Source organism: Phalacrocorax aristotelis, chromosome 2 (assembly GCF_949628215.1).
Source record: "Phalacrocorax aristotelis chromosome 2, bGulAri2.1, whole genome shotgun sequence".
NCBI lineage: Eukaryota > Metazoa > Chordata > Aves > Suliformes > Phalacrocoracidae > Phalacrocorax > Phalacrocorax aristotelis.
Genome location: NC_134277.1, coordinates 131,568,965 through 131,593,296, shown reverse-complemented (window position 1 = coordinate 131,593,296; position 24,332 = coordinate 131,568,965). Strand labels below are relative to the sequence as shown.

The 24,332-nt window shown below is 37.8% G+C and overlaps 1 protein-coding gene across 5 annotated transcripts in view; it reads left to right on the top strand.

Annotated features, from left to right (window-relative positions):
• NCOA2 (nuclear receptor coactivator 2) overlaps positions 1–24,332 on the top strand; it is a 196,732-nt gene that overhangs the window by 106,787 nt on the left and 65,613 nt on the right. For all 5 annotated transcript variants that reach the window (XM_075085208.1, XM_075085210.1, XM_075085209.1 and 2 more), the window contains 2 exons: positions 10,937–11,038; positions 11,926–12,098. In XM_075085208.1, coding sequence (XP_074941309.1) covers positions 10,956–11,038; positions 11,926–12,098 — 256 coding nt within the window. In that variant the 5' untranslated portion in view covers positions 10,937–10,955. The remainder of the gene's footprint in view (positions 1–10,936; positions 11,039–11,925; positions 12,099–24,332) is intronic.

Here is a 24,332-nt window from a genome sequence, read left to right as displayed (position 1 = left end):
GTATCAGCAGGAAGCACCTGCTGAGGGGTACTTACCTGCTCATGCAAATACGAGATAGGAATAGGGGCCAAACCCCATCTGGTCTCTCTCGTAACATCTGGGACTATGCCCTCGTTACCACCCTCTGGGACCAGGGCTGAAGCAAGCTGCCTTATAGGCTGAGGATGATGCTGAGTTTTCCAGCGGGGATGCTCTAAATGCAGTTCAGAGGCAGAGAGGATGGGTAAGCCAGGCACCGTACTGAAGAGGATGACTTGGGTATACAACTTCAAGAAGCAGTGCAGAGTTCTGAACCTTGTGTGGGTACCTACCACATCCCAGACTGAGAGAGGACATCAACATGACATTGAATTCTGCTCATAGCCAGCTGTTAACATTACTAAGGCCGTGGCCGTTTCTAGAGCCGAGTACTAGCGTTCATATAACATGAATATAAGTATGTTTGACTCTTGCCTTTTGTTATCTTGCAACTTTCTGGAACAAAGCAGCTTGAATTCTTGATCCTTGATTTAAATAAATAAACTTGAAGGTTTAATATTATACACTGTTAAACTAAATGCGTGCTTATGAGACCATCTCAATATTTTAGAAGGAAGTGTTGAGTATATAAGTGTATCTTGTAGATATGTGTTGAATAGGTTGTTCATTCTCCATGATAACAATGTCAAAAGGTACAGAAATGCTTTAGATAATGTTTAGGTACACTTCTGCAAATCAGTGTTTTAAGTGCTTGGCATTCGAAAGAATGGCCTGAAGTTTCAACATGTTTCCTAGTAATAGGTGGTTGGGTAGAAGTGAAAAACAAACCCTCTTAGTGCTGCAGCTATGTGAAAATCAGAAGCATGAGTTCAATTTTTGATTAGGCACCAGAGAGAAGACACGTAAAGCTGGGCTTTCTGAAGTGCAGCAAAAATTTCAGTAAGGTCATGCATTTTCAGTAACGGTTTCTATGCCAGGACTGAAGGAACATTATTTTGATGCCCAGGTTACAGCTATGAAAGGTGGCATGCAACATAAGCATCTCTTGCTGAGGCTCTAGTGCAAGCTTGGGTTGCACATCACATAGCACCTGCGTGTGTAGAGATGCTAAGTTATTCCTAGTGCCCAGGAGGATCGACGACTTTCTAGCTGTGTGCAGTCATTGAAACTGAGATTGATAATTGATGGAACTCAAATTCAAATATGATAGGTTTGATACCTCCGTGTATAAGTTCGATAACTCTATTATTGTATGCAACTGATGGGGAAACAATGCTGTGCTATCTGACTTGCCCTCTGCTTTTTTACTTTTTACACTTACAGAACCGAGTTTCCTGAGCTTTTTATTAATGGAATATATTTTATCTAAAGTAAAAAGACTGTACTTGACAGACATTTAAGTGGAGTTAAATCCTAACGTAGACATACCTAAGCCACAGAGATGCGTAAATGCATTTGTCTGTTGTGATCGGTCGTATTTTCCTCACTGCTAAGATAGGCATCTTGAATATCTGTATAAGCTTGCTGGCATTGTAATGTATACGTTTGTATCAGTTATATTTATGAGATTAGAAAATGTTCCTGGATTTGAGTTTTCCACAGCACCTTACACTTGTGTGAGCTGTTCTTTTACTTTTCCCTTCTCTCTGGTCTGGTTTTCCCCTTGCTCTTTGGTGGTTTTGGGCAGGGAAAGTTGGCATGGGAATTTAGGTGGACAGATAACACTTTTGAAACTGAGATTGGCAGAAGAGGGTTCAGTAGGAGTTAAAATATGCTTAACTCATTGTTCCAGAAGTACTAGCAACTGGAAATTAAAACTCTTTAAATACAAAGTTTCCTACAGTATTATCCTTTTCTATGTTGTTAGATTTGCTTCATTTCTCAGCTATGCTGTTCAAAGTTTTACTTTAAATCACAGTATATTTGAAATACTATGCTTCTAAATCAGTCTCATAAGTATAGTTCTTAATTGTGAACTCTAAGATGTTTACTTAATCTAGAAATTTTTCTTGTGTGGGAATTTGGAATCCTTTTCCAGTGAAGATGATGGCAGGCTTAATATTTTTTGCAGCCATAGTTTGATACTTATCAAATGCAACCTAGAAGGTTAAATGGTTTTAGAATTACTTTTGGGTCTCTTTCTTTCCTCTTTCTCTTTCTTTCCTCTTTCTCTTTCTTTCCTCTTTCTCTTTCTTTCCTCTTTCTCTTCTTGTAACTTGGCTACCACCACAAACTAAAGGATGCAAGAGTGACTGGCATATATACAAATAATGTTCTGGCATTGCATTCTGGTTTTCATTCAGGTGTTTTAAGGGAAACTTTAGTGGTATTAAGCTGCATTTCTTTTGTCGATGAGTATTAAGAATCAGAAACAATTCTTCATAACGAAAGAGGTAGAATCCCAAACCTGAAATTACAATAGACAGTCTAGAACAGTTTTTTGCAAGAGTACCAACTGCCTCCTCTTTGACTATGTTTTGATGAAAACAGACCTCTTCCTCTTTAAAAGTAGAAACGAAGCAAACCTCTGGTATGTTATATAGAAAATGGTGCTTTCTTCCTCTGATATTTTTTCTCTGTTGTCTTATTAAAGCCTAGTCTTACTATTCCTGGGCATATTAGAGGTGGCTGACGTAGGCTAATCCATAAGCAGCTGAGTGAGTGGCTCTGTTAAGAGCCTTAGCCTATGGGAATACAGAAGGTAGGAGCCATTTTATAGTGCTAGGGTCAGCCTGGAGGGGTTTTTGCAAAGTATCAAGCAGAACCAGGGCTTTCTCAAACCTATGGTTTTGAGTAACTGAGAGAAACCTCTTTCTTTAAAATCCACCAAAATCTTGAAGGAGAAAGTCCTATTAAATACCAGTCTGTAACACTGAACATTAATGTTAGCCATTTATTTGATTGTTAGAGCATGTGTTAAAGAGCTGCTGCCGCCCATTTACAGCCTAATGTGTTTACTAGATGGTCTTCCCAGTGGCATCTTGAAGTGTCTTTCAGCTAAAAAATTCATGAGCATTATTGGCTTTCAGGCTGCAAATGGAATATGTCTTCTTCTTACTGTCTAATACACCACTCTAAAGCCATTACACAGGAGTAAGGGAAAAGATATTGTTGAGGAAGGAGCCTTTGGCTTAAACATTTGTTTATAGTCTGTTACAGCTTTTGGTAGACTGAGCAAAAATGTGAGTAGTAGGTGTTGGAGCCAGTTTTCTGTTCTTTTATGCTCGGGCTCAATGGCATTTGGTAGTAAATTATGTTCCTTTTCTTAGTTTGAGTTTGTGGAGTTCAAGAATAAAGTAGAAGTTAGTAAATATTACCATAAATCTTGTTTTAATGTTACCTGCAATAGGCTCCCTTTCAAATGAAATTGTGTCTTCTAAGTAACAAGTGTTATTTTCAGCTAGAAAAGACTACAGGTGCATGTCAGATTTTAGTGCAAGTCCTTTAAAGGTGACTAGAGTTTTTCAGCTTGCTGCTACCACCTTCCTCATAGAAACTCTGTTTCGCTTTGTACTGCGTGACTGTTGTAGGGTGGCAAAGACCTTAGGCGGTTTCATCTATAGTGAAAGTGGTAGTGCTGCTTCAGGAAAAAAGCATACCCTTGAATAAGTTAATTTGGATTTTTAATGTGAGGTTACCATCACCAACCAAGGTATTGGATGCTTTGCTTATTTTGGCAGGCTGGCATTGTTTTGTTTGGGGTATATCTGAATTCCAGGGGTTTGGTGTTGAAGGGTGGGTATAGTGGTTGGTTGTAGACCATGTGGCTTATGTATACCAGGGATGCAGGAGGATGGTTTGATGTATCTTTAACTTTCTTTTCTGTCAAACTTTATAGTAGTGGATTTCTTGCTTTAATTTAATCAGACAATACAGTTGGGTTTTTTTTCTGCTCCTTTTATTTCCTTTGATTTTCATCTCTATTTTTTACTCATTTCCAAACCCGTAACCGTGTCTCTGGATTTGTCAAAATACCCGTGCAAGAGAACGTTTGCACATGAGGCAGATGAGCTTTTCCGAGCACAGTGCAGTGTGTGGGGTGGGTGGGTTCAATTAGCTGATTGGGATTCTGATGGGTGCCACAATGAAAAGTGCTGGGAGTCAAAGCAACCTTCCTTATGAACTGCCGGTGGCTCACCAATAAAAGGTTGGCCTTAGGTTCTAGTGACTCCAGTCTCTGATCTAGCATCTTATCCTGACTCTGATAGTGATTTCCTTTTGAGGCCTGGGGAAGTCGCTAACAAGTGTTGCCTTTGTCAAAAGAATTGAAGATTGCACTGTGTATCAATATTAAATATTTTCCGATTCAGAAATGGAGCCAGTGAAAAAAGAGTTCATAAGTAGGAAAAAATATGAAGAATCAGAAGTTGCATGTGACTTCCAGCTTTCCTCTGGCTTCTACCAGAATTAATGCTACACGGAGTACACCAGTAATTTTGAAACCGAGACTTAAAGCTTCTAGTCATGAGAACTTCACAGGAAAAAAGTGTGAATTATAATGGATCTGTGTTTGAGTTTATAATTAACCACAGGAATATGAGCTGGTTATATTTTTAAATTGGGCTGTTAAGCCAAAATTTTTGCCCAACTTTTCACTACCTTGGTAATATTTTTGGTCAGTAAACAGTATTTTTGCTGTTTGTTACTCAATGGAACAGTGGCTTTAATAAATCACATCATATTTATCAGTTGTATCTACACTAAATTGATGTATTGGTATGCTGGAAGGGTGGTATTATAGTACTGCTACCTGATTGTCTGCTATATGGTGCTTTACCTTTTGTTTGCTACTTTTCAGATTGAAATAGCAGCTTTGAAGGTGTAATCCTCATTTATTCTTTAACTGCATTTGTTAGGCTTATAATAAATCTGACAGTTTAACAGGCCTTGTTTGGAAGATGGCCTGCCTTGATAAGAGATAAAATGCACATCATCTTCTTCTGCATTGACTCTGGATGATTAACTGGATTCACTGATGCTGAGGATCAGTGCTGGAAGGTTTACTCTTCATGCCATGTTCCTCCATGGCATTTGAGGAGTGGAGGAGATGTTATAAATTCATGCAACTGATTTGTGCTAGATTTTTTTCTATCTCCTCTTTCATGGAGCCTCTGTTTTTCTTTTTTTTTCTCCCATGTATTTTATTTTTGGGTTTACATTGGTTTATTTTTTCCCCTTTGAAAGGTGACCGTCTTGTAAAAGTATGTTTACTATTGCTTTATAATTAGGTTAAGTCTCCCTGTGTACTCTAACTTAGGGCAGTTGCTGGTGGAGGATGTGAAGGAGGATGTGCTGTTAGGATGAGAGCAGAAACCATTGTTTTATTACTGATACCAAGAAAAAATAAAATAAATTGAAGCCTCTTTCAGGTTCTATCACTTTCAATCTCCCACCATCTGGTAGAAACTGGTTAGGTCTCAATGACTGTAATTACTAACATATACTGTCCAAGAGTTTATTAATTTAATTTTTCAGTGTTTGTGATTTACATTTAATAATTGGAAAAATGAGACAGTGATTTTTGTCCACAAGTATTTTGGATGCTTAGGCCTGTGGTAGTGAAATGGAGAGAGCAGGAAAATACACTTATGGTGTTAAATGTAAGTACAAAGAAAGTATTTACTCTCCTGAGATGTCCTGATTATACAGGTCATCTGTTGGAGCCTAAAATTAGTTCTTTTGTTATTTTCAGTAATAATAATTCTGCTTCTTTCATTATCTCCTTCCTTGTATGAAAATTCTGCGGTGAGTGTATTTGTTTCCATTGCTCCGTTGCTCCTCATTGATGCCCAGTGGAATTGAAGCTTGAGGGGCATCTGAGTCAGCATTAGAAGTTCAGCTCTTAATTATTGTTATAGGGGTTTTTTGTAGAACAAATGGGAAAGCCCTTAATACATACTGAGAAGAAAAATCTGCTACCAGCACTGGAGGCAAAATACTAATCCCAACGTGGGATGTTATGTTTGTATTTTGGAGTATAGTACAGCTCACAGACAACTTGCACAATAAAAAAGGGAGTGCCTGGTCTTGCATGATAGTTCATTCTGCAAGACACGCATTGAGATTCAGCTTTGTAAGGCATTTTCTTTCAAATAAAAATTGGTTTAGTTCAGCATCTGATGTATCATGATGGTATTTTTTTCATTAACAAACATATGTCTCCTCCTTTCTCTCTTCAATGCAGTGATTTCTGCTGGTTTTGTTTTTACAAATTCCCAATTTGGTTAATCCTTTTCCTATTCTATACTACACTAAATAAGCCTTACCAACATTTTCTTGATTTTTTTTGTTTCAGAAGACATATGGTAGAGCTGATACTACATTTCCATTTCTTCTAAAGCACTAAATGAACTGAACTGTTCAATTTCTTTATCTTTATTCTTTCTGGAAATTCCTGCAGAGGTGTATAAAAAGATCAGAGGAGCAGAATAAATGCTGCTTTCTAATCTAAGGTAGTTCCCTATAGAGGAGGTTTATTGGAGTAAAACTTTGAGCCTCTGACTTGTCTTTCTACTTGCAGTGGCTTCAGTTTTGAATTGTCATGTTTTCTGGAAATATTCAGACTTCGAGTTTGGGAGTTTTATTTTCTGATCCGAGAAGCTAGCCGTGTGGTTCAGGAGCCTAACAATATTTAGAACAACTTTCAAAGTTCCTAAATTATCTTGTTAAAAACACTAATTTCTTTAACGTTATGAATTTTTCTGTATTATAAAACTATTAGTAGTAATGAATAACCAAGAAATTTTGAGATGGATAAATGGATGTCTTTGGAGGGAGTTAGGGCAGAACCTAAAAAGCACTATATGCAGTTTAGCTGCTCCTGACCCACAGATGTTTGTTAGTATGTCTAAAATTCATCTATCAATTCATTCTAAATTCATGAGGTTTTCCCCTTCTCACTTGAAAGTTTCCTAAGTGCCTGCTCTTTGGTACAAAATGTGCCTAGAAGTACTTTCTTGTGAAAAATGTCTGTGTAGTTCCTTGATTATGCCACACTAAATTTGTAGGGGTACCTAAGGCTCTCCAGAGATCTTCATCTCATGGAATGCGTAGGTCTTAAATGTGAATTATCTCATGGAAAAAAATTGAAATAGCTGTTTTCTTTTTAAAAGACATGAGGAAACTGGGAGGATGCTTGCCTCTTAGACTCTGCTTAACTTGTTAGAGTCAATGCTGACAAATGGGAGATACAGGTTTGCTACCTTCCTCAGCCTAAAGGGATTCAAACCTCAGTCTTGTGTCTTTAAGGCAGTGTTTGAACTACTTACCTGTGAGTTGAGTGGTATAGGCTACACACCTCAAGATTCCTACTGTACTGCAAGAGTTAATTAACCTTGCCCTCTTTGCCTCATAAATGTCCAATTTTGGCAAGCGGATAGCCTACCACCTAGGAGGCTGTCCTGTGTGTTGAAAAATACAGGCTTGAAACACCTCTGCGAAGCGCGTACTGAATCTCCACTGCCCAGTTTCTGACTGGTTTAGTTAGATTGTAGTATTACGGAAGAGCAGGGCAGCAGTTTATCTATCCACAGCTTCTAAAAGGTAATTCGTCCTCATTTCTCCTAAACTGGGAGAGGATTTTAGTTTCTGAATCCCAAAAGAATAGCAGAACATTACCTATCACAGTCAGCCCTGAAATCCCTTGGGAGAGAGGGCTGGGGGGCGGGGGGCGCATCCTTTTGATTTTAGTACTGTGTACTAGATACTGATGAGTGACTTTCATTTTGACCTGTGAGATTTTTTAGATTCCCTTAGTATCGTCTGTCTAGCTCTCCACTTTCCAAGGCACCTAATCTGGATTTTGCATTCTGCTCTGGAGCACAGGCAGCGACAACACAGGAGCTGCAGAGTGATACAGATCTTTGAGGTATAGAACATGATTTTTAATGATGTTGGGGAGAGCAGAAAGCAAACATGGTTGTAGGTGGTAGATTTCCAGAAAAACTTTATTATGAGTAAAAAGAAGTGGGTAACTCATTCAAGGAACAAACTGATAATGCTGCTGAGAAAAAGACCTAATGCCCTGTGAGTACAAACAAAAGAAATAAATAAATAATTTCTTTAGAACCATTTACTATGTTTAATAAGAAGCAAAGAAGGCACTAGTTTCATAATAATGATACCACTTTGGTTCCCTTAAATACAGAAGGATGAAGTTTAGATGTTTATTGTGGAAGGTTAGTTTTAATGTGTCCTCTGAAGGCTGATACTGTAGATCTAGTGAAATTCCTACAGAATAGCATAAGTGTGAGTGCAAGAAGAATCGAGCTATGCATTAGTGGAGCTATTGGTGAAACTTAGGTTCCTGCAAAAATAAACTTCCCTTTGAAGTAAGCCTGACAGAGTAGGTAGGAAAACCATCAATAACTGTTCCTATTTGCTTTCTTGGGGAGGAAGGGGGAGTGGAGGGGGGTGTTCCCCCTAAATGCTTACCTCTGACTTTAATTCTTACTATTTTGGGGGGAGATGACGACTGTTGAGTGTTTGACAGGTTTTCATGAATTGTTGTGCTTGTTTTTCTCAAGAAAAATAGTTAACCAATTCACATTTCTCAAGTATTACTTGGGAAGCATAAGGAACAAAGGGATTCCCCAGCCTAATTTTGCTTCTGAACTTTAGGTCACCATCCGAGTCTGACTTGGATATCAGAGGATCTCAGGAATGTACAGCTTTCGTCACGCTGATGATTTTTTCTCACCCCAGGCAGTGAAAAATTTAGTCATTGGAACAGAGCCCCAAGGGCAGTTCCAGCTCTCCACTGACAGAGATGTGGAACTGCTGTCTTCTCACAACTTCTTTTTAATTATCGTCACAGTTTTCTTAACGGTATCTTGTTTCTTCCTTGGAGCTCTACTTGGGATACTTGTGACATTGCATATTTTCAAGAAAATGCTTAGCTCCTAACCAGTTAGACAAATGCATATTTCTACTTGTGTATTTAGATAAATTAGGATGTGAACGACTGCCAGGGCTAGAAGTCAGTGAAGATATGTAGTTCTTAAGGAACAGCCAGTGTCACAGTCTACACTGGAGGCTGTAGTAGATGTTTCATGGTCTTCAGCAGTGTCAGCTTTGGTGTGGCACTGTGAATGCCCTGACTGGAGTCACTGGGAGTTCCCCAGCAAGTACAGAATGATGGCATTTGTGGCAGTACATCTTGCCTTTGAAAATTCAACTCTGTTCTACTGCAGAACCAGGGCCTTCTTGCTCAAGTGGGTTGCTCTGAAAGCATTGGCAGTAAATATGTACATGTAGATGCATGTATAGACACAATTGATAAAAAGATAATCCAGGTATTTTTCAAATAGGATCTGATAATCATGCGTGTCAAAGACCAGCTGGGAGCTACGTATTTCAGGGATGATCTAGTGTTTTTCGTGAAACTTGAGCAGTATGTCAAAAAAGGAAATTACTCCACTTTCTCTTCAAACTGGTTAAAAAGAAAAATCTTTGAATACAAAAAAAGAGAAATTTTTATTCCTGGGGTTTTGGGGGTTTTGTATTCAGAAAAATGTTAGATGATGTTCAGTTCTGAGTCTGAGACAGCTCAGACTTCATTTGCTTGCTCAAGTTTCAATAAGTAGCCTTTCTCAGCATCCCTGCAGAACTGCTTAGATCTCAGTCTCCAGGCTGTTTCTGCCCATGTCTTCATTCAGCTGGTTCACCGGGAAAACTAAGATTGCCAGTGTGAACATCTCATTACCAACAGAAGCTCTGGCTGCTAGACTTGACCCAGTGTCAAAACTAAAAAGTAGATGAGAAAGGGGACCTCAGTTTCAACCCACAACAGTTCCCTCATGGAGTTCAGTGCATGGCTGACTGGGCTAGCAGAGGGAAGGAAACTGGTGGGGCAGAAATTAAGGGCTTGGAGGATGTGGTGGACCCCCTTATTTAAATATCAGATAAAGATTTCTATTTTATGCCGGTGTGAAGTGATTGTGGAATTACTGGCTCCACATTTTATTTGTGGAGCTCTTATTTTAGCATGGTATGAATCACCACCTGGAGATACCTGCTTCCTTCATGGCCCTCGTGTTTATTCTTCTGCTAATCCCAAACAATACAGGAGCTCCCTGAAATGTCTGGCAAAGTCTCTCTGCCATCATCCTTACAAAAGTGGCAGCAACTAGGCAGATGGTGAGCTAGGACTGCCCTATATTGCATGAGCTTTTTGATTATTTACATCGTCTCCCTATGCCCTTTGTAATACTGTTTTCTGCTTCTAGAATATTTGTACTTATTGAGGGGTATGTAATCTGGGGCAGGCAAGTTTCATGTGCTCCTACGGTGCATAGGACAAGAGATGGCCAGGAGTGGGGCAGGATTTCCATGGGCTGTTTATTGCACCAATTATAATAAGCTTGTGTTGTTTCAACACATGGTAGCTTGACAAGTTATTTTCCTTATGATGTACATCATAGGTACAAAATATTTATCAGTTCCTCAGTGATCTCTGGTGTTCTGTTTCTCTGATATTGTACGTGTACTTGTTGCAAGCATTATCATCTGTTTTTAACTGAAGCTACATGTGCTACCTTTTCATGTAGCTGGGATACATGTTTCATTTCATGTATTTCAATTCTGTTGTGTTTTTCTTGTTGTATGGCACTATGGCTTTCCCTTTGTCTTTCCTCATTCAACCTTGCAAAATTGCCATGAAAATTCAGCAACCCAGGCACAAAACGTACTTATCTGTTCTTACATAACTGTTAAAAATCAAAGAGATGACGATGCTTTGCTTGCCCACCACAAATTTTCTTCTGAAGGAGTTTTTTATAGCGTTTTGTGTGGTCATAAACACAGTATTTTTGTTGGTACCTTTCAAACAAACTCTATTTCAAATGATAGATCTGCCAAGTGAAAACTGAGTTGAGCATGGGACAAGAAACTTAGAAATATGAACAAAGAACTCATGATTTTTCCACCATAACCCTTTCTTGCACTTTTTTCCTTTTAGTTGCTGATATGTGTTCAAGATGAGTGGGATGGGAGAAAATACCTCTGACCCATCCAGGGCAGAGTCAAGAAAGCGCAAGGATCCGGATCAGCTTGGACCCAGGTTAGACCATTTATGATTGAAGACATTGAAAATGAAAGACTTAAAAAAAAACCAAAACCTGTTACATGTGCACATATTTTTCAGTTAGAAAATTACAAATTTACCATCCTCACAAAGAGAAGTCAGTACCAAACTACTCTGATTCAGTAATTCTCTGTTGTTGTGGGTTTGGGATGAGGGGTGGGGGGTATTGTCTTTTATTATTATTTGGTTGGTTGGTTTAAATCCAGTATAGTGCCAAAATACAGAATTTTGGTGACAATATAGGAGCTGTGTAAAAAAAAATGTTTTTTGGCTAATTACTGTAAGGAGTCCTCAGTCACTCATCTGGCAATCTAAGATTTTTACCACCTCTCATGTATGTCATAATCAGGGGCTTTAAAAATATTTTTCAGTTCTTTATCGTTTGCAATAACAACACAAATCAATTTTAAAGAATAACCACTCATTCAGTATTTTTTCTTACTACTGTCTGTTGTAATTTCACAAGGATTGTTTGGTTTCACTTTTTAAGTTGTTTTATTTTCTCATACACTGTCACTATATGATACTCCTTGGATTCTCAACGTCATGTGGAGGGATACTTGTAAATGTTCAAATCCCACGCCCCCAATTAACACTCTTGAAGTTCAAGTCCCAAACATCTTTTGAAACAAAAAAAATGATTGTTGGGAAAAAAATAAGTAACGTCTTTTGTAGTGCTCCTTTCCTTGTTCCAGAGGAAACCTTTATGCTTGAGAAACTTGTAATTTATATTATTTGCAGCAAGACAGGGGCAGTTCTCTCTTTTGTTGAACTACTCTCAAACCATTTGAAATAATCTTTGAGCTGGCCAGAAGGCAAGCAAACTGACATTAAATAGACAATTTTATAAACTCCTCTTTCAGTCCTAAAAGAAGCACTGAGAAACGCAATCGTGAGCAAGAGAATAAATACATAGAAGAACTTGCAGAGCTGATTTTTGCAAATTTTAATGATATAGACAACTTTAACTTTAAACCTGACAAATGTGCAATCTTGAAAGAAACTGTGAAGCAAATTCGTCAGATAAAAGAACAAGGTAAGAAGACTAATTAATTGACTTTGAATATTTTCTGTGTTGATTATTACTTTATTTTTGGCAAACCGAATAGTGTCTTCAGCTTTTCCATAGCAAATTCCCAAGTTTTTCATTAATCAGTAATGAAAAATGCTGTAATGACCTGTGAATGGAGTGTGTTAAGTACCATATTCAGTATTTTAAAAATAAGCTTCATGGAAAATTCAGAAATTGCAGAGAGAAAATCGGTCAGTCCAACGTGTGCATCTCATGCAACTGAAATTGGCTGTGATTTTACAAAAGTTAAACCAGCAGATGGTTTGGGGGAAAAATAAAAAGACTACTTATATACTCTTACATGGATGATGAAGCCATGTAAAATAGGAGGACTTCAGGAGATTGGGGGGTGAAAGTATTCTGCGTGCCCCTTTTCCTTTCTTTTGTTGGTATGAATAGATATTGTGGACTAAATTATCTACGTCCCTTAAATGATGACATCATATCCTCAACTACAATAGATTTGAAACTATTCTAATCTCTAGATAGGGTCCTGTTATAAATGTAAACCAGAGAGCGTGACAGTTTTCTTCCTGTTCTTTGTCTAGAAGATTAGTTTTGAATTTCTTTTCTTTTGATATATTTCCTATTTAAAGAAAAAAAAAATCTTCTAGAAATTTCAAATTTTTGAAAGTGGGTTTTGTGGCACAGGGGTTATCTGACAGGCATGAATAGCACTACAGGTGTTTTGGGGCAGATTCGCATTCGTAAAGTAGGTGCATATGATTTTTCTTCTATTTAGAAGATTGTAATCTCTTTATAAGTCTGTGTTTAAAGCAATTCCTTTCGTTTTCAAACACTAACGTTTTTCACATTTTTGGTATTCTGTGATTTATGTGGGAAAATAATGCTTCCTTTTCTGTACTGTATGTGTGAAGTTATAAAAGTGGAGATTCCATGTTGCATAATTTAGATACAGATTTCTTTCTAAAGCAAGTAGGTAAGTGGAGCTGTAGTTTCAGACATCAGCCTATTCCAAGCTAAATGGAGAGTGGGAAGTGTCAAATTATGTGCCAGCTGCCTCCAAAGTGGCTCTAATTGATTAACCTTTGTGAATGTTCCTGTTTCTCAGCTTGTTCTCTTCTCATTGCTACTAGGTTGCCATAATTTTTTTAATGGATATGCTAGTGAAGTTGCTGTGCCCCATTTTAGAAGTATATCTCTTAACCTGGCACAGTGTCCATCATCACTTGCACCTTGCTGGCTTTTGAGATTTAATTTTTTTCCTTATTTTTTTCTTCCTTTTCTCACGTTCAGTTTCAGGTTTTTTTGTTTTGCTCTCACCAAGAGGCACATTCTCCTTATCCTTACCTGAGAAGGGATAAGGAAAAAAATTGTTTTTTCCTGGGAGTGGGTGCACAGAGAAAAATCTGTTAGTCCACTTGGAAATTATCTCAGCAGTTCTAGGACATCTCATCTGAAAATCTGGCTCTAACTAATGGCAACTTCGGCAAATTCAGGGTTTTGTAGTTCAGGACTAATACCATAAAAACAGTTTTCATATTGTTATAAAATGTTCACACTCATTAGACCAGGTTACATGTAAATTAAGTCGTTGTGGGCCAGAATTGTACCAGAGCCGAATGTGCACTTCATTTCCTAAGCTCATAAAGTTTTATTGCAAAAACAACTGAAAATACAATTCTAAAGACAGACTAAAATGCTCTGAATACTTTTTATTTCAACAAGTAGAAGTAGTTTGCAACCCTTGAGCAATAAGGATACTAAATGACTCTTTATGATGACTTGTTGCACAAGGTTCTTCAGCTGAGAACTATTAGACTGTCTGATAACTGTTTGGCTCTTTACATAAAACTCATAGCTCGTACAGACTAGACTTTAAGCCTCTCTAAGGGGCATTGCAAAACACTGAGACCTTCTAGGTGGTCATTAATAGCATCTCAGGATGTAGTAACAAAGATTAGAATATTCAAAATTATTCCTTTAACCTAATTAAAAAGTTTGATATGAATTTCTACACAAAAGTTACATCTCTGTTATAGCATATTTAAAAGGCTTTTCCTTTTAAGAAAAACTTCAAATTACAGCATATTCTGAAACACAACATTGTTTTGTAACAGGCATTTCATTAACAAATATCACTCACCTATAGCAAGCACTCAAACGGCACAAACAGTACAGTACTTCTGCTGAGTGCCAGAAAAAAACTGACCTAAGCAAGTCAAACAGATTCGAGAGCTAATGAGGCTATGACTATTGCTGTCTCGTGGTTTTTAGGTAGTTTATCGCCTCACATTGGGAATCCTGTGCTTATATATATTTTTCATTTAAATACATGAATTTTTAAGTTGTTCCAAATCTTTCTGATTGCTTTGCCACTGCCAAGGTGTGCTAGAAGAGCTTCACAATGGTGAAACACTTTCATTACCTTAACAGTATTTATTTCTAAAACAAAGCCATTAAAATAATACTACACTTGCAAAATGTGCCATGTAACTCAGGTTAAAAATTGTATTTTCTTACAGTTAAGATGTGTTACTGATTTTTAGTTTTACACTGAACACCTGTAGGAGAAAACTAATGTCCTGGAATTTCTGAGTGATTCTATGACAACATGGACAAATTAAGATGCCTCAGTTTTTGTGCAGCGGGTCTGCTCTGCATTTTTTCAAAGACAGATTAGATTAAATTAGCAAAAATTTATTTTACAGTTTTATTATTAAGAAATTTTAGTAAAGAGGTTGGGTTTTTGAAAGAAATACTAAAAGTCCTTCACAAATTTTCTTCTTCGTCTAGAAATAGAATTGCACATTAAGGTCTAATTACATATAAAAGTGCAGTCAGTTATAAATACCCTGTAAAGCCACTGAAAGCAACAAGTTTTATAGCTGCTACTGAGATTAGACAAGGAGACTTTATTCTAGATTCTAGGAATGAAAACAAGGAAGGGAGAAATACAGACTGATATTCATTTCCCATGTCAAGCTTGCTGGGCTAGTAGCTGAAATAAGTAATAGATTTTTTTTTTCCTGTAGTAATACTATATAATTTAGTATAATGTTATCCTGATCTATTTTATATGCAAATATATATTTGCAATACTATATCTGTTATCTTTATATCATTTCTCACAGTATATACTTCAAAGATTTTTTAGTTGTGGTATGTTAGAGATTTGGTTTATTACAATTTGAAAGCAAGTTATAAACCTATGCGTGTAACTGAATTAATTAGAAGAATTAAAGATATTTGGGGAAGATATAAGCATTGTGTGTAGTTTTAATCTGGGTTTTGAAATGTTTTTAGTACTTGGGAAAAAGAAGACAAGTTTCTTTACAAAAGCTTAATTTTTCTACTGAGGACTTCTATCATATTCTCTTATGGTGATTGGATAGAGATTTGTGGATGTCCGAAGGAGATGAAAAACTGTGGTTTTAGCATGGAGATGAAACAGAAATTGTTTTCCTGTAAATCATAAGTGGGTATTTCTACTGGGGATTTGAGACTTGTGTTTCAAGCACTTGGGAAAAAATTCATTTGGTTTTTTATTTATAGCATAAAAGTTATATGAAATGGCAGCTTTACGGTTATGTTATATGTCATGAAAGTGTAAGCTCTCCCGTTATTTGCAGTCTATGTTAAGTTACTCTGAAAGAGTAACAGTCATATATGTTGCAGATGTGTACAAGCACAGTAAGTTCCAATTTGCATGTGCTTAATTAAAAAAACTTGATTTGGGCAAGTGTAAAGAGCACTGGAGATAAATGTTCCTTTATATGCTACACAGTCAGGAAGCTATTAAGCCATTTGATTGTTCTTAAGAAATATACTTAGTAAAATAATGTCTGACTGATTTTAGGATCTTAACTTATTTTTAAGAAACATCTTCAGCACTTAAGACAGATTCATTTCAGTTGTGTAAGTACTGCTGAAAATGTTTTCTCATATCTGAAGACAAAATCCTGACAGCAAATAAAAGGAGCCTGGATTCTCTTCTTCCTTAGTTTACAGTCAGTTGAACTGTCACATCAATCTCATTTGATTTCATACCTACAGTAGTCCTTTTCCTTGACTCTTGTCATCTGCCTGACTTCTCTCATTATGTTAGCATTTTTTTTCTTTCTCATTATTGTTTTTGGATGTTCTGTCCCCCTTTAGCTGTTTTTTTTTCCTTCTAGGTATTAAGCAGGACATAAAAATTAAACATTTGCCCTTATTTTAAGGCTCGTTTTATCCATCATGCTAACCTCAGTCTCAGCAGGTAAATAGCTCTCATTTTAAAGCAGAGACTCTTTGTTACATTTCACTGCTTGAACGTCTCCTGGTTCAGGCTTTGAAACCTCCTTTTCTTCATTATCTAGTTGTGCTTTTACCCTCTTCTCTGGATATCAGCAATGCAGTAGGTACAGAGAATCGTCAAGATCACCTTCAGCTTCTTCAGCAGTTTCCCTAGCTAAGCAGTCTCCTCTGACCCCTTTGGTAGGAGTGCTGAAGAATGTGTCCGGACATTTGGATTTTTTTTTTTCCTCAGGTCCCCTGAGTACCTTTTATTAAACTCCAGGTCTGTGTCTCTTATTTTTCTCCTTTTACTCTGCATGCCTTTGTTTTCTGCAGCCTTTTTTTTGGGATGGCATCAACCTGTCTTATTTAGATTCACATATGGTGGGATATAACCTACTGTGCCAAAGTATCCCCAAATCCAATTTTACGTCTCAGTTCCGTTCTCCTGCAGAGTCCAGCTTTCATGTGTCACCAGTTTCTGAAGAGGTTTTGTGTTCTGTAGATCAGCTTTCCAGTAATACAGGGAAGGGATATCAGGGTGGTGACTATTGGTGTAGCTGTTAATGTACACTTTTGGGTTGTCAGATCATGTTTTCACAATAGCCTTACAAGACAGACCTTGGACAGAATGAATCACCATGTGAACGCTAAACAATGTTAGGAGAAGTAGTACTTGGTGAAGAGAGACGTGCAAGGGCTATGGAACCTGTATGAATTAAAAAAGAAGGCCTGTTGTCAATAATATATATCTTCGTTTTCTGGTTTCACATTTGATAGCAAAACGGTTTTTGCTTCCCTGTAAGCAGTACTACTTTGTAATCACAGGGTCATTCCAGCAGACAGTCTATTACTGCCTCCAGCGCCTGTATGCAAGTAAAATCGCTCGCTAAAGGAAAACAGCATGGTCTTAAAACTGTAATTAGGTGCTACTTTGTCTGCTACTACTTTGAATTTATCAGATCTGAATTTAGATTCATATTTCACAAGGTATTTAAGCAACTGCCTAACTTTAAGCAGATGAGTAATCCCTGTTAAGTCAGTGGAACTACTCAAAGGCTTAGTTATGTGCATAAATATCTTACCAAATCAGAATATTAAGACAAGAGAGCGTATGTAGACTTGTTTTTTGTTTGTTGTTTTTTGTTTTGCAAATATTTCAGTTGGTCAATTTTACTGTAATTATATTTTTTAATGTTAATCGTAGCTGAGATGGGAGAAGATTTAAAATGCGAATTTTTGAACCTTTTGTTTTGAAGGAGTTCTCTGTAGTTGTTATTATCTGTATGTGCTGTACTTTCAGCCTGGTGGGATTTTGAGACTGAATTAATTGTCAGAGGAATTTGTGCTGTGAAGTAGAACAATTTATGCAGAATATTAAAAAAAAAATTAAAAATCACAGAATGGTAGAGGTTGGAAGGGACTTCTGTAGATCATCTCGTCCAACCCCCCTGCTTGAGCAGGTACACCTATTACTGAATTTGCTTTGCTGTCTTCTCTACCTACAGCTGAGAGTGGTACACTGAAACCAGCTTTGATCATCCTCTGTACATTGTAAAGCTTTTTGGCTAAATATCCAGTTATGCTGACTTTACTACTTGCATGCCTGCAGAATACTACTGATTCACTGAAGAGTTTAAACTGGTTTTAGGTAATGCAGAACGTAAGTTTCTTTTCTGGCTCTGATGAAAAGTAGTTATTAGCCAGCAGACCCATCAAGTAGGAAATTGCGCGAGGTTTGCTTATTTTACTGGAGTTGTGTATCATGCAGACTAGTTGGCTTAGGCCTTATCTACACATAAGTTGTGGCACTTTAACTATAGTAGTATTCTGTGGAAGCAGTGTTATAATTTAATTAATGTGACTTATGAGAAGAGTAGCTGAAGCTGCCTTTATGACCTACAGTTGTGTCCACACTGGGCTCAAACTCTTGAGAGAGTTGGGATTGCTCAGCCTGGAGAGGAGAAGGCTCTGTGGAGACCTTATTCCAGCCTTTCAATATTTAAAGGGGGCTTTGAAGAATGACAGGGACTTTTTTACTGAGGCCTGTAGTAACAGGACAAGGGGCAGTGGTTTTCAACTGAAAGAGGGCAGACTTAGATTGGACATAAGGAAGAAATTGTTTTATGATGAGACACTGGAACAGGTTGCCCAGAGAACTGTTCAAGGTCAGGTTGGACAGAGCTTTGAGCAACCTATCTATTGAAATATGCCCCTGCCTGTGGCGGGGGGGTGGACTAAATTATCTTTAAAGCTCCTTTCCAACCCAAACCAGTCTGTGATTCTGTGATTCTCTTGCTTCAAGAAAACAGACAAAAATCATCATCAAACTGGTAATCAAAATTGTGAAACGTGTAAAATCTATGCACTTAATAGGATTTAGTGGATTGTTGTGGTTTTTGCTTCCTAATCATGGTTAAAGTCCTATCTGCTGTTTTAGAATAAATGTAGCCTTGTTCCCCAAAGTTAATGAGACTGTTTACTTGTCATCTGATCAGAAGATTTAGGTCAATTTTGTTTTTCTTTATTTTGACTAAGATCAATAATAGAGTGGACCTAAAGATGTTGATGTGCAGGCTGCAGGCTAACCTGTAGGAAATGGGGCAGCTGTTGAAACCCCCAGTTCCACCATCCCTGCCCTCCTCCTGGCCAGCAGTTTCCATTCCCTCCCTTACCCTAGCAGTAGCATTTATGCAGTTGTGTGGTGAGCACAAGCAGCAATTTTTATTTGACCAGGAGGAGAGGATCAATTTCCCCATGGGTCCTTAGTGGGTCCCCCTCCAACACGGGTCCAAGGATGCCAGCAACGACTGAGCCATGGACTAACACCCACAGCTGTCTTGGCACTGTTGGACATTGCAGGGTGTGGGGTGATGGCTGTCTCTTAACAAGATGTGTCTCTTGTACCTGGGCTTCAATATTATCAGTGATGGATTACTTCAGTTCTAAAGATAATTTCCTTGAAATTTTAGACCAGAAATCTAAGCTTTGACTTCAAGTTGTGCCTCAAAGTTGAAGAGAAACTAAATGTTCACTCCTAACTGTTAAGATAGTGGTCTTTTTCAGGTAGCAATATTAATTACTGGCAGGTGTTACAGGAAAGCTTGATTGTTCGTTTTGCATCCTACTTGTATTTTGCTTTTCTTTGATCTTTTTATATCTTTTCTAACTTCTGTTTGACCAAGAGATAAAATAATTCAAACTAGTGGAGAATGGTTGGTTGGTTTTATGTTTTGTAGCTGCAAAGATGCTGGTGATCTGAGAGATCTATAATACCAATGTTGGAGAATGCTATAAAGGATTGAGCTGCTTCTCCTATATTTAACATACTTTGGGGGATATGTCTCCAGTGTTCCCTCTTTGTTCTTTGCAGAAATATTTTCATTAAAATTTTTGTTTTGTTACTTTAATATTTAACAATCACAGAATGGTCTATGTACATTTTACTTCTGGGAGTGTAGTAAAAATGTCTTGTATAAGATGGAGACATCTTTTTCTGAAATTAGGATTTTGGAGGCTACCTCCTTGCAGATAGTGTATTGTTCGCAGGCTGCATTTAAACTGTCACTGAGCGCTTGAAACCTCAAAACTTTACCGTTTTCCTTTTGCAGTTTATCGTGTAATCTCTTACGAACTGTAAACACCACGAATGCATTTAGCATTTTAAATTTGGAGAAAAAAAAAATACAGAAATACAGGCTGACATCCAGCCTGTATGAACTAAGCTCAAGTGTAATGTTTCTCACCAGCTGCTCTGTCTTCAGAGGTGTCTGGTCAATAAGAAATACTGAGTTTGGGTGCTAAAGAGCAATTGGGGGCTGCTGATTCAACTCTTAATGTTTGTGTCAGTAGTCTCTTATTGCTGGAAGGTATGCACTGTAAAAGGTGCTGACTGTAGAACACCCAGGGCTTGCTGTGTATTTTAGATTAGTGAATGCAATGTACTAATCTCAGCAACGTGTAAAGCAAGTAGATGAAGAAGGAGACTTTATGTTACCTTGACCATTTCTGTGGAGTTTAATTTATGGACTAGCAAATTAATTTACTAAGAGTAGTGATGATACTTCAGTCAAAATAAGATCATCTATTATAAGGAACCTAGCTTTTGTTACACAGCTTTTATCTTTTCTTTTTAAAGACTGCAGCCTGAAAAGTGGTAATATAATATTTACTCACAATAGGGTGCAGTGCCTTTCATACCTTGTTTGAATCCTGAAAACCTGTGGATTCACAGCACATTAAAGAGGTATTGATCAAAGGCTCCTCTGTGTTCAAACTAGAACCAAGATAATTGCATCTCTTCTAAGTCACGCATTTTGTTATTTCTGTAAAAGATTCTACGTATGGACAACTGCACAGTTAGTTAGAAATAGGGGTCCTTGAATGTGAAATGACTGAGGATATGAAACACAATTACTACTTCAGCTTTCAGTGTCTTTTATGAAAACCCACAGTGTGCAACTGGGGAAAAAAACCAGACTGAATTTTGAAGGATGACGTGCCAAATGGTCAGCTGCTTGCTCTGTCACATACACTGTTGAGCTTCTAGTGAATGTCCTCAGACAGGTGGTTAGAGAACCAAGACATTGATGCCTTCTGTTTCCTTTCATCGTTAAAGTGCGTTGGCACGTCTGTATGTATTTTACAAGACAGTGGGTACTCTTGTGTGTGTACTACACATATACACACATACTCTCCCTCTTCCCTCTGAAGGCAAACAGCTTTTCTTTAGCTTGCACAAGATCCAAGCAAATGACAGGAGGTAGAGACAGAAAAGTACATAAATTTAAGTTCTGCTAAAGTAGAAAACTTTTAAAATAGATACTCCATAACTGGAGATGCTCCAGATATTGCCATGTTATCTGAAATAGTATTTGCATGCCCCTTTGGAAGAAGCAGCAGTATGGTACCTCTGTTCGCTGAGGCTTTATTCATCTTGAACCAGAAAGGCATGTCCCTGCAAACCTTGCTTTGCTTAGAGACGCAAAGCAAAATGGAGCTATGTGATGTGCCTGCCACAGAGGGCTCTTTAACAGGCAAAGGCAGGATGCAGCCTAACGCCTGGCATCTCTGGCCAAATCCAACTCATATGTAAGGTGCGGGTTCTTAGTGGAAAGTTAATTGAAATTTCAAGCAACTTAATAAAGAAATTGGTAGGTTCTGTCAGCCCTCCTGAACAGATTTGAGTGTCCTTCAAAATATATATTGTAATTCAGGGGAGGCTTTTGGCGTGATGTCACTTAGTGAAACATTTTGGGATGTGTTACAGAGATCCAGCTAGACAGAGTGGTGATGTGTGAGCATGAAGAGCACTGGCCTTTTACTGTTACTTTGTTTTTCTGAGGCACAATTTCCTAGAAAGAATTAGAACAACCTGCAGTTCCCATGATCCTTCTGAGGGAGATGTCTTCCAGAGTCAGGTTATTCTGTGTCAAATTAGGTCTGGACCTATGCTCAACATTGAAGAGGAAGCGTGCTTAAATGTAACAATTGATTCACTTGGAAATGGAAAAAAAGAGGAGGAAGAGATGTCAAGGTTGTAAATTCTAAATATAGATCGGAAAAGTCAGAGGGACCCTCATTTAGATTTTTCTTGGTTTGTTTGTTTTGATGTTGGGTGGAAAAAAATCAAGGTATTTTGTGCCAATAACGCAAAATTCTTCCTGTCTTCCTTCTTTTCTACAAAACCTTTTACCTCCTTAGCTTGGAGGAAATATTTGAACATGTATTTTTCTATCTTTAGTTATTTCTTAATATACCCCTTGACTTTTCTGAATACAATACTCCCTGTCACTGGCTGTCAAAAGTGGTATTTTATGTAGAATGGATTTGCTTTGTATTTCAGTCTTTCCCATTTTCTTTTCTCACCTTTTCAGTAATTGTCCTATGTTTTGTTTTCCACTTCTTCCCCAGTTATGTTCTCTCTTGCTTCAGTGCAGCTTTAGCCATAGTTTTGTGACGAGCATCACAGTACCTGTGACAGTTTTATTCCATTCACTGTTGTCTCTCTGAAACTATTTTTTCTTAGTGCTGTAGTAAGAAATCATCAAATTGTTTTAGGGAATGTGAAAAAACTTACTAATAAATAGTTGAGTGTTACACTGATCGGATCAATATCAAGGATTTTTGTGATTACCGTTAAGCTTGGAAGTAGAGTCACCATCTTTCTAACTGCTAGAGATGCTGATTTTAACTAGACATTATAATACAGCTTGTCAGGCCGTTGTACTTAATGTTCAAAATATAATTATGTTTGCAGTTGGCAACCTAAAATGTAAAGATGCTCAGTAAGCTTTTGTGTGTGCGCGTGTGTGTGTGTGTGTGTTTTTGTATCAGTGATACAGACAGAGAAGCCAGTCTGTAAAACCTTTATTAAATATAACTGAGGGAGGATATTGGCTTTCTCAGGGTCATTGTGAGTTAATGTGTAGCGATACTCTTCCTTTCCCTGAGCTCTGTGATAGTTGTGGGTGTTGCCATTCTTTCTTTCTGTGAAGCCCAGACAAGGAATATATATCCTTCATCTCAACAGCTTAAACCCTTTCCAAGGGTGGGGGTTGGGTTTCTTCTGGTTTTTTTTTCTGTTTGTTTTAGTGGGGTTTTGTTGTGTTTTTTTAAATAAGGACTTTTGCCCAGATCTACAGATGGCTTAGGATTTAGATATTTAGCTCAAAACCCCGTATCCTTAAATGTTTAGGCTGAGGCAGACCCATAATCCTGTGGAAGCAACAACTATTATTCCGAAGGTCCCACCTGTTGATGAGGTGAGCAGCAGGCGGTCATGTTCCTTTTTGCAAGCCAGTCAGTCAGTTGCAGACTGGGGAAAAGGTTCTGGATTGTCACTTCTGAACTGACACATGGGCTTGACTGCAGACCTGCATTACCAGCCTTCATGCCAAGGAGGTACATGACTGGAGTCAGACCTTAATCTTCAACATTTCCTGGTTAAAGCCACATTTGTTCAGCACACTCAATGGGGCGATTGCCAAATGGGGACACCTCGCTCCCAGCCTGCTGCGCTGTGTCAGGACCTTGGGCCTGTGGAAGAGCAGCAAGGCTACAGAGCTGGCTGTGTCAGCACCCCCACCACGGCATGGAGCACCCTTTCCAATGAGCTGCTAGCCGCCCGTCGTTAAGGGAACAGTTTTTAAGGCAGGTCAAAGTTTCTTCTCGGTGGAGAACTGATAAAGCTCACTGAGAAAACAGAGAAAGCAATACTGTTTGTGTTTAATTATTTTTCTATTTATGGATTATACTGATTTATTTAAGACTAGGTGCTGATCCCTACTTCATGACTCTGAAAATAGAGAACAAGAAACGATAACGCCTAATTAAGTTGCAAGTATGGTTCAGTCTATTGAAGGGAGCCCGGTTGCACATTTCAGTTCTATTATCAGACATTTTAAACAAATTTAAACAAATGAATGTAATTGAAATTAAAAGTGATTTTGTCTGGATGTAAATCTTATCAACAAGATAAGCCAAACTTTTCTAGGGTAATGAGACAAGATCTTTTTAATTTTAGGGAATATCTTAAACATGTTAATAGTCATTACCATCCTTCTAACAGCCATGCTGTATTCATAACATACCTGAAGTAATGTAGCCACTGTTGAATTATATGAAATGAATCTTAAACACAGTTTAGTAAAGAATTTGGATTAAAAATTTCTTTTAAGTACCTGACATGCAGAAGTAAACAGATTTTTTAGGAAGCTTTTGTTTTTCCTGCTGCTTTTCTTGACATAATAGGAACATTTCTGTTTCTAAATTGATTTAAATGTTTTGCTGAAGCCTGTCATGGTGGATTAGACAAGCAAGAAGAGGGGCCTCAGCTTCTATTTCTGAACACTGGGCTATTATAGGAAGAAAACTTTACATGTCCTTAATGATTTAGAGCTTTTTCTTGAAAGATTTATCTACTATAATCTGGAGTATTAGAAGCAGTAGGAGCCATGT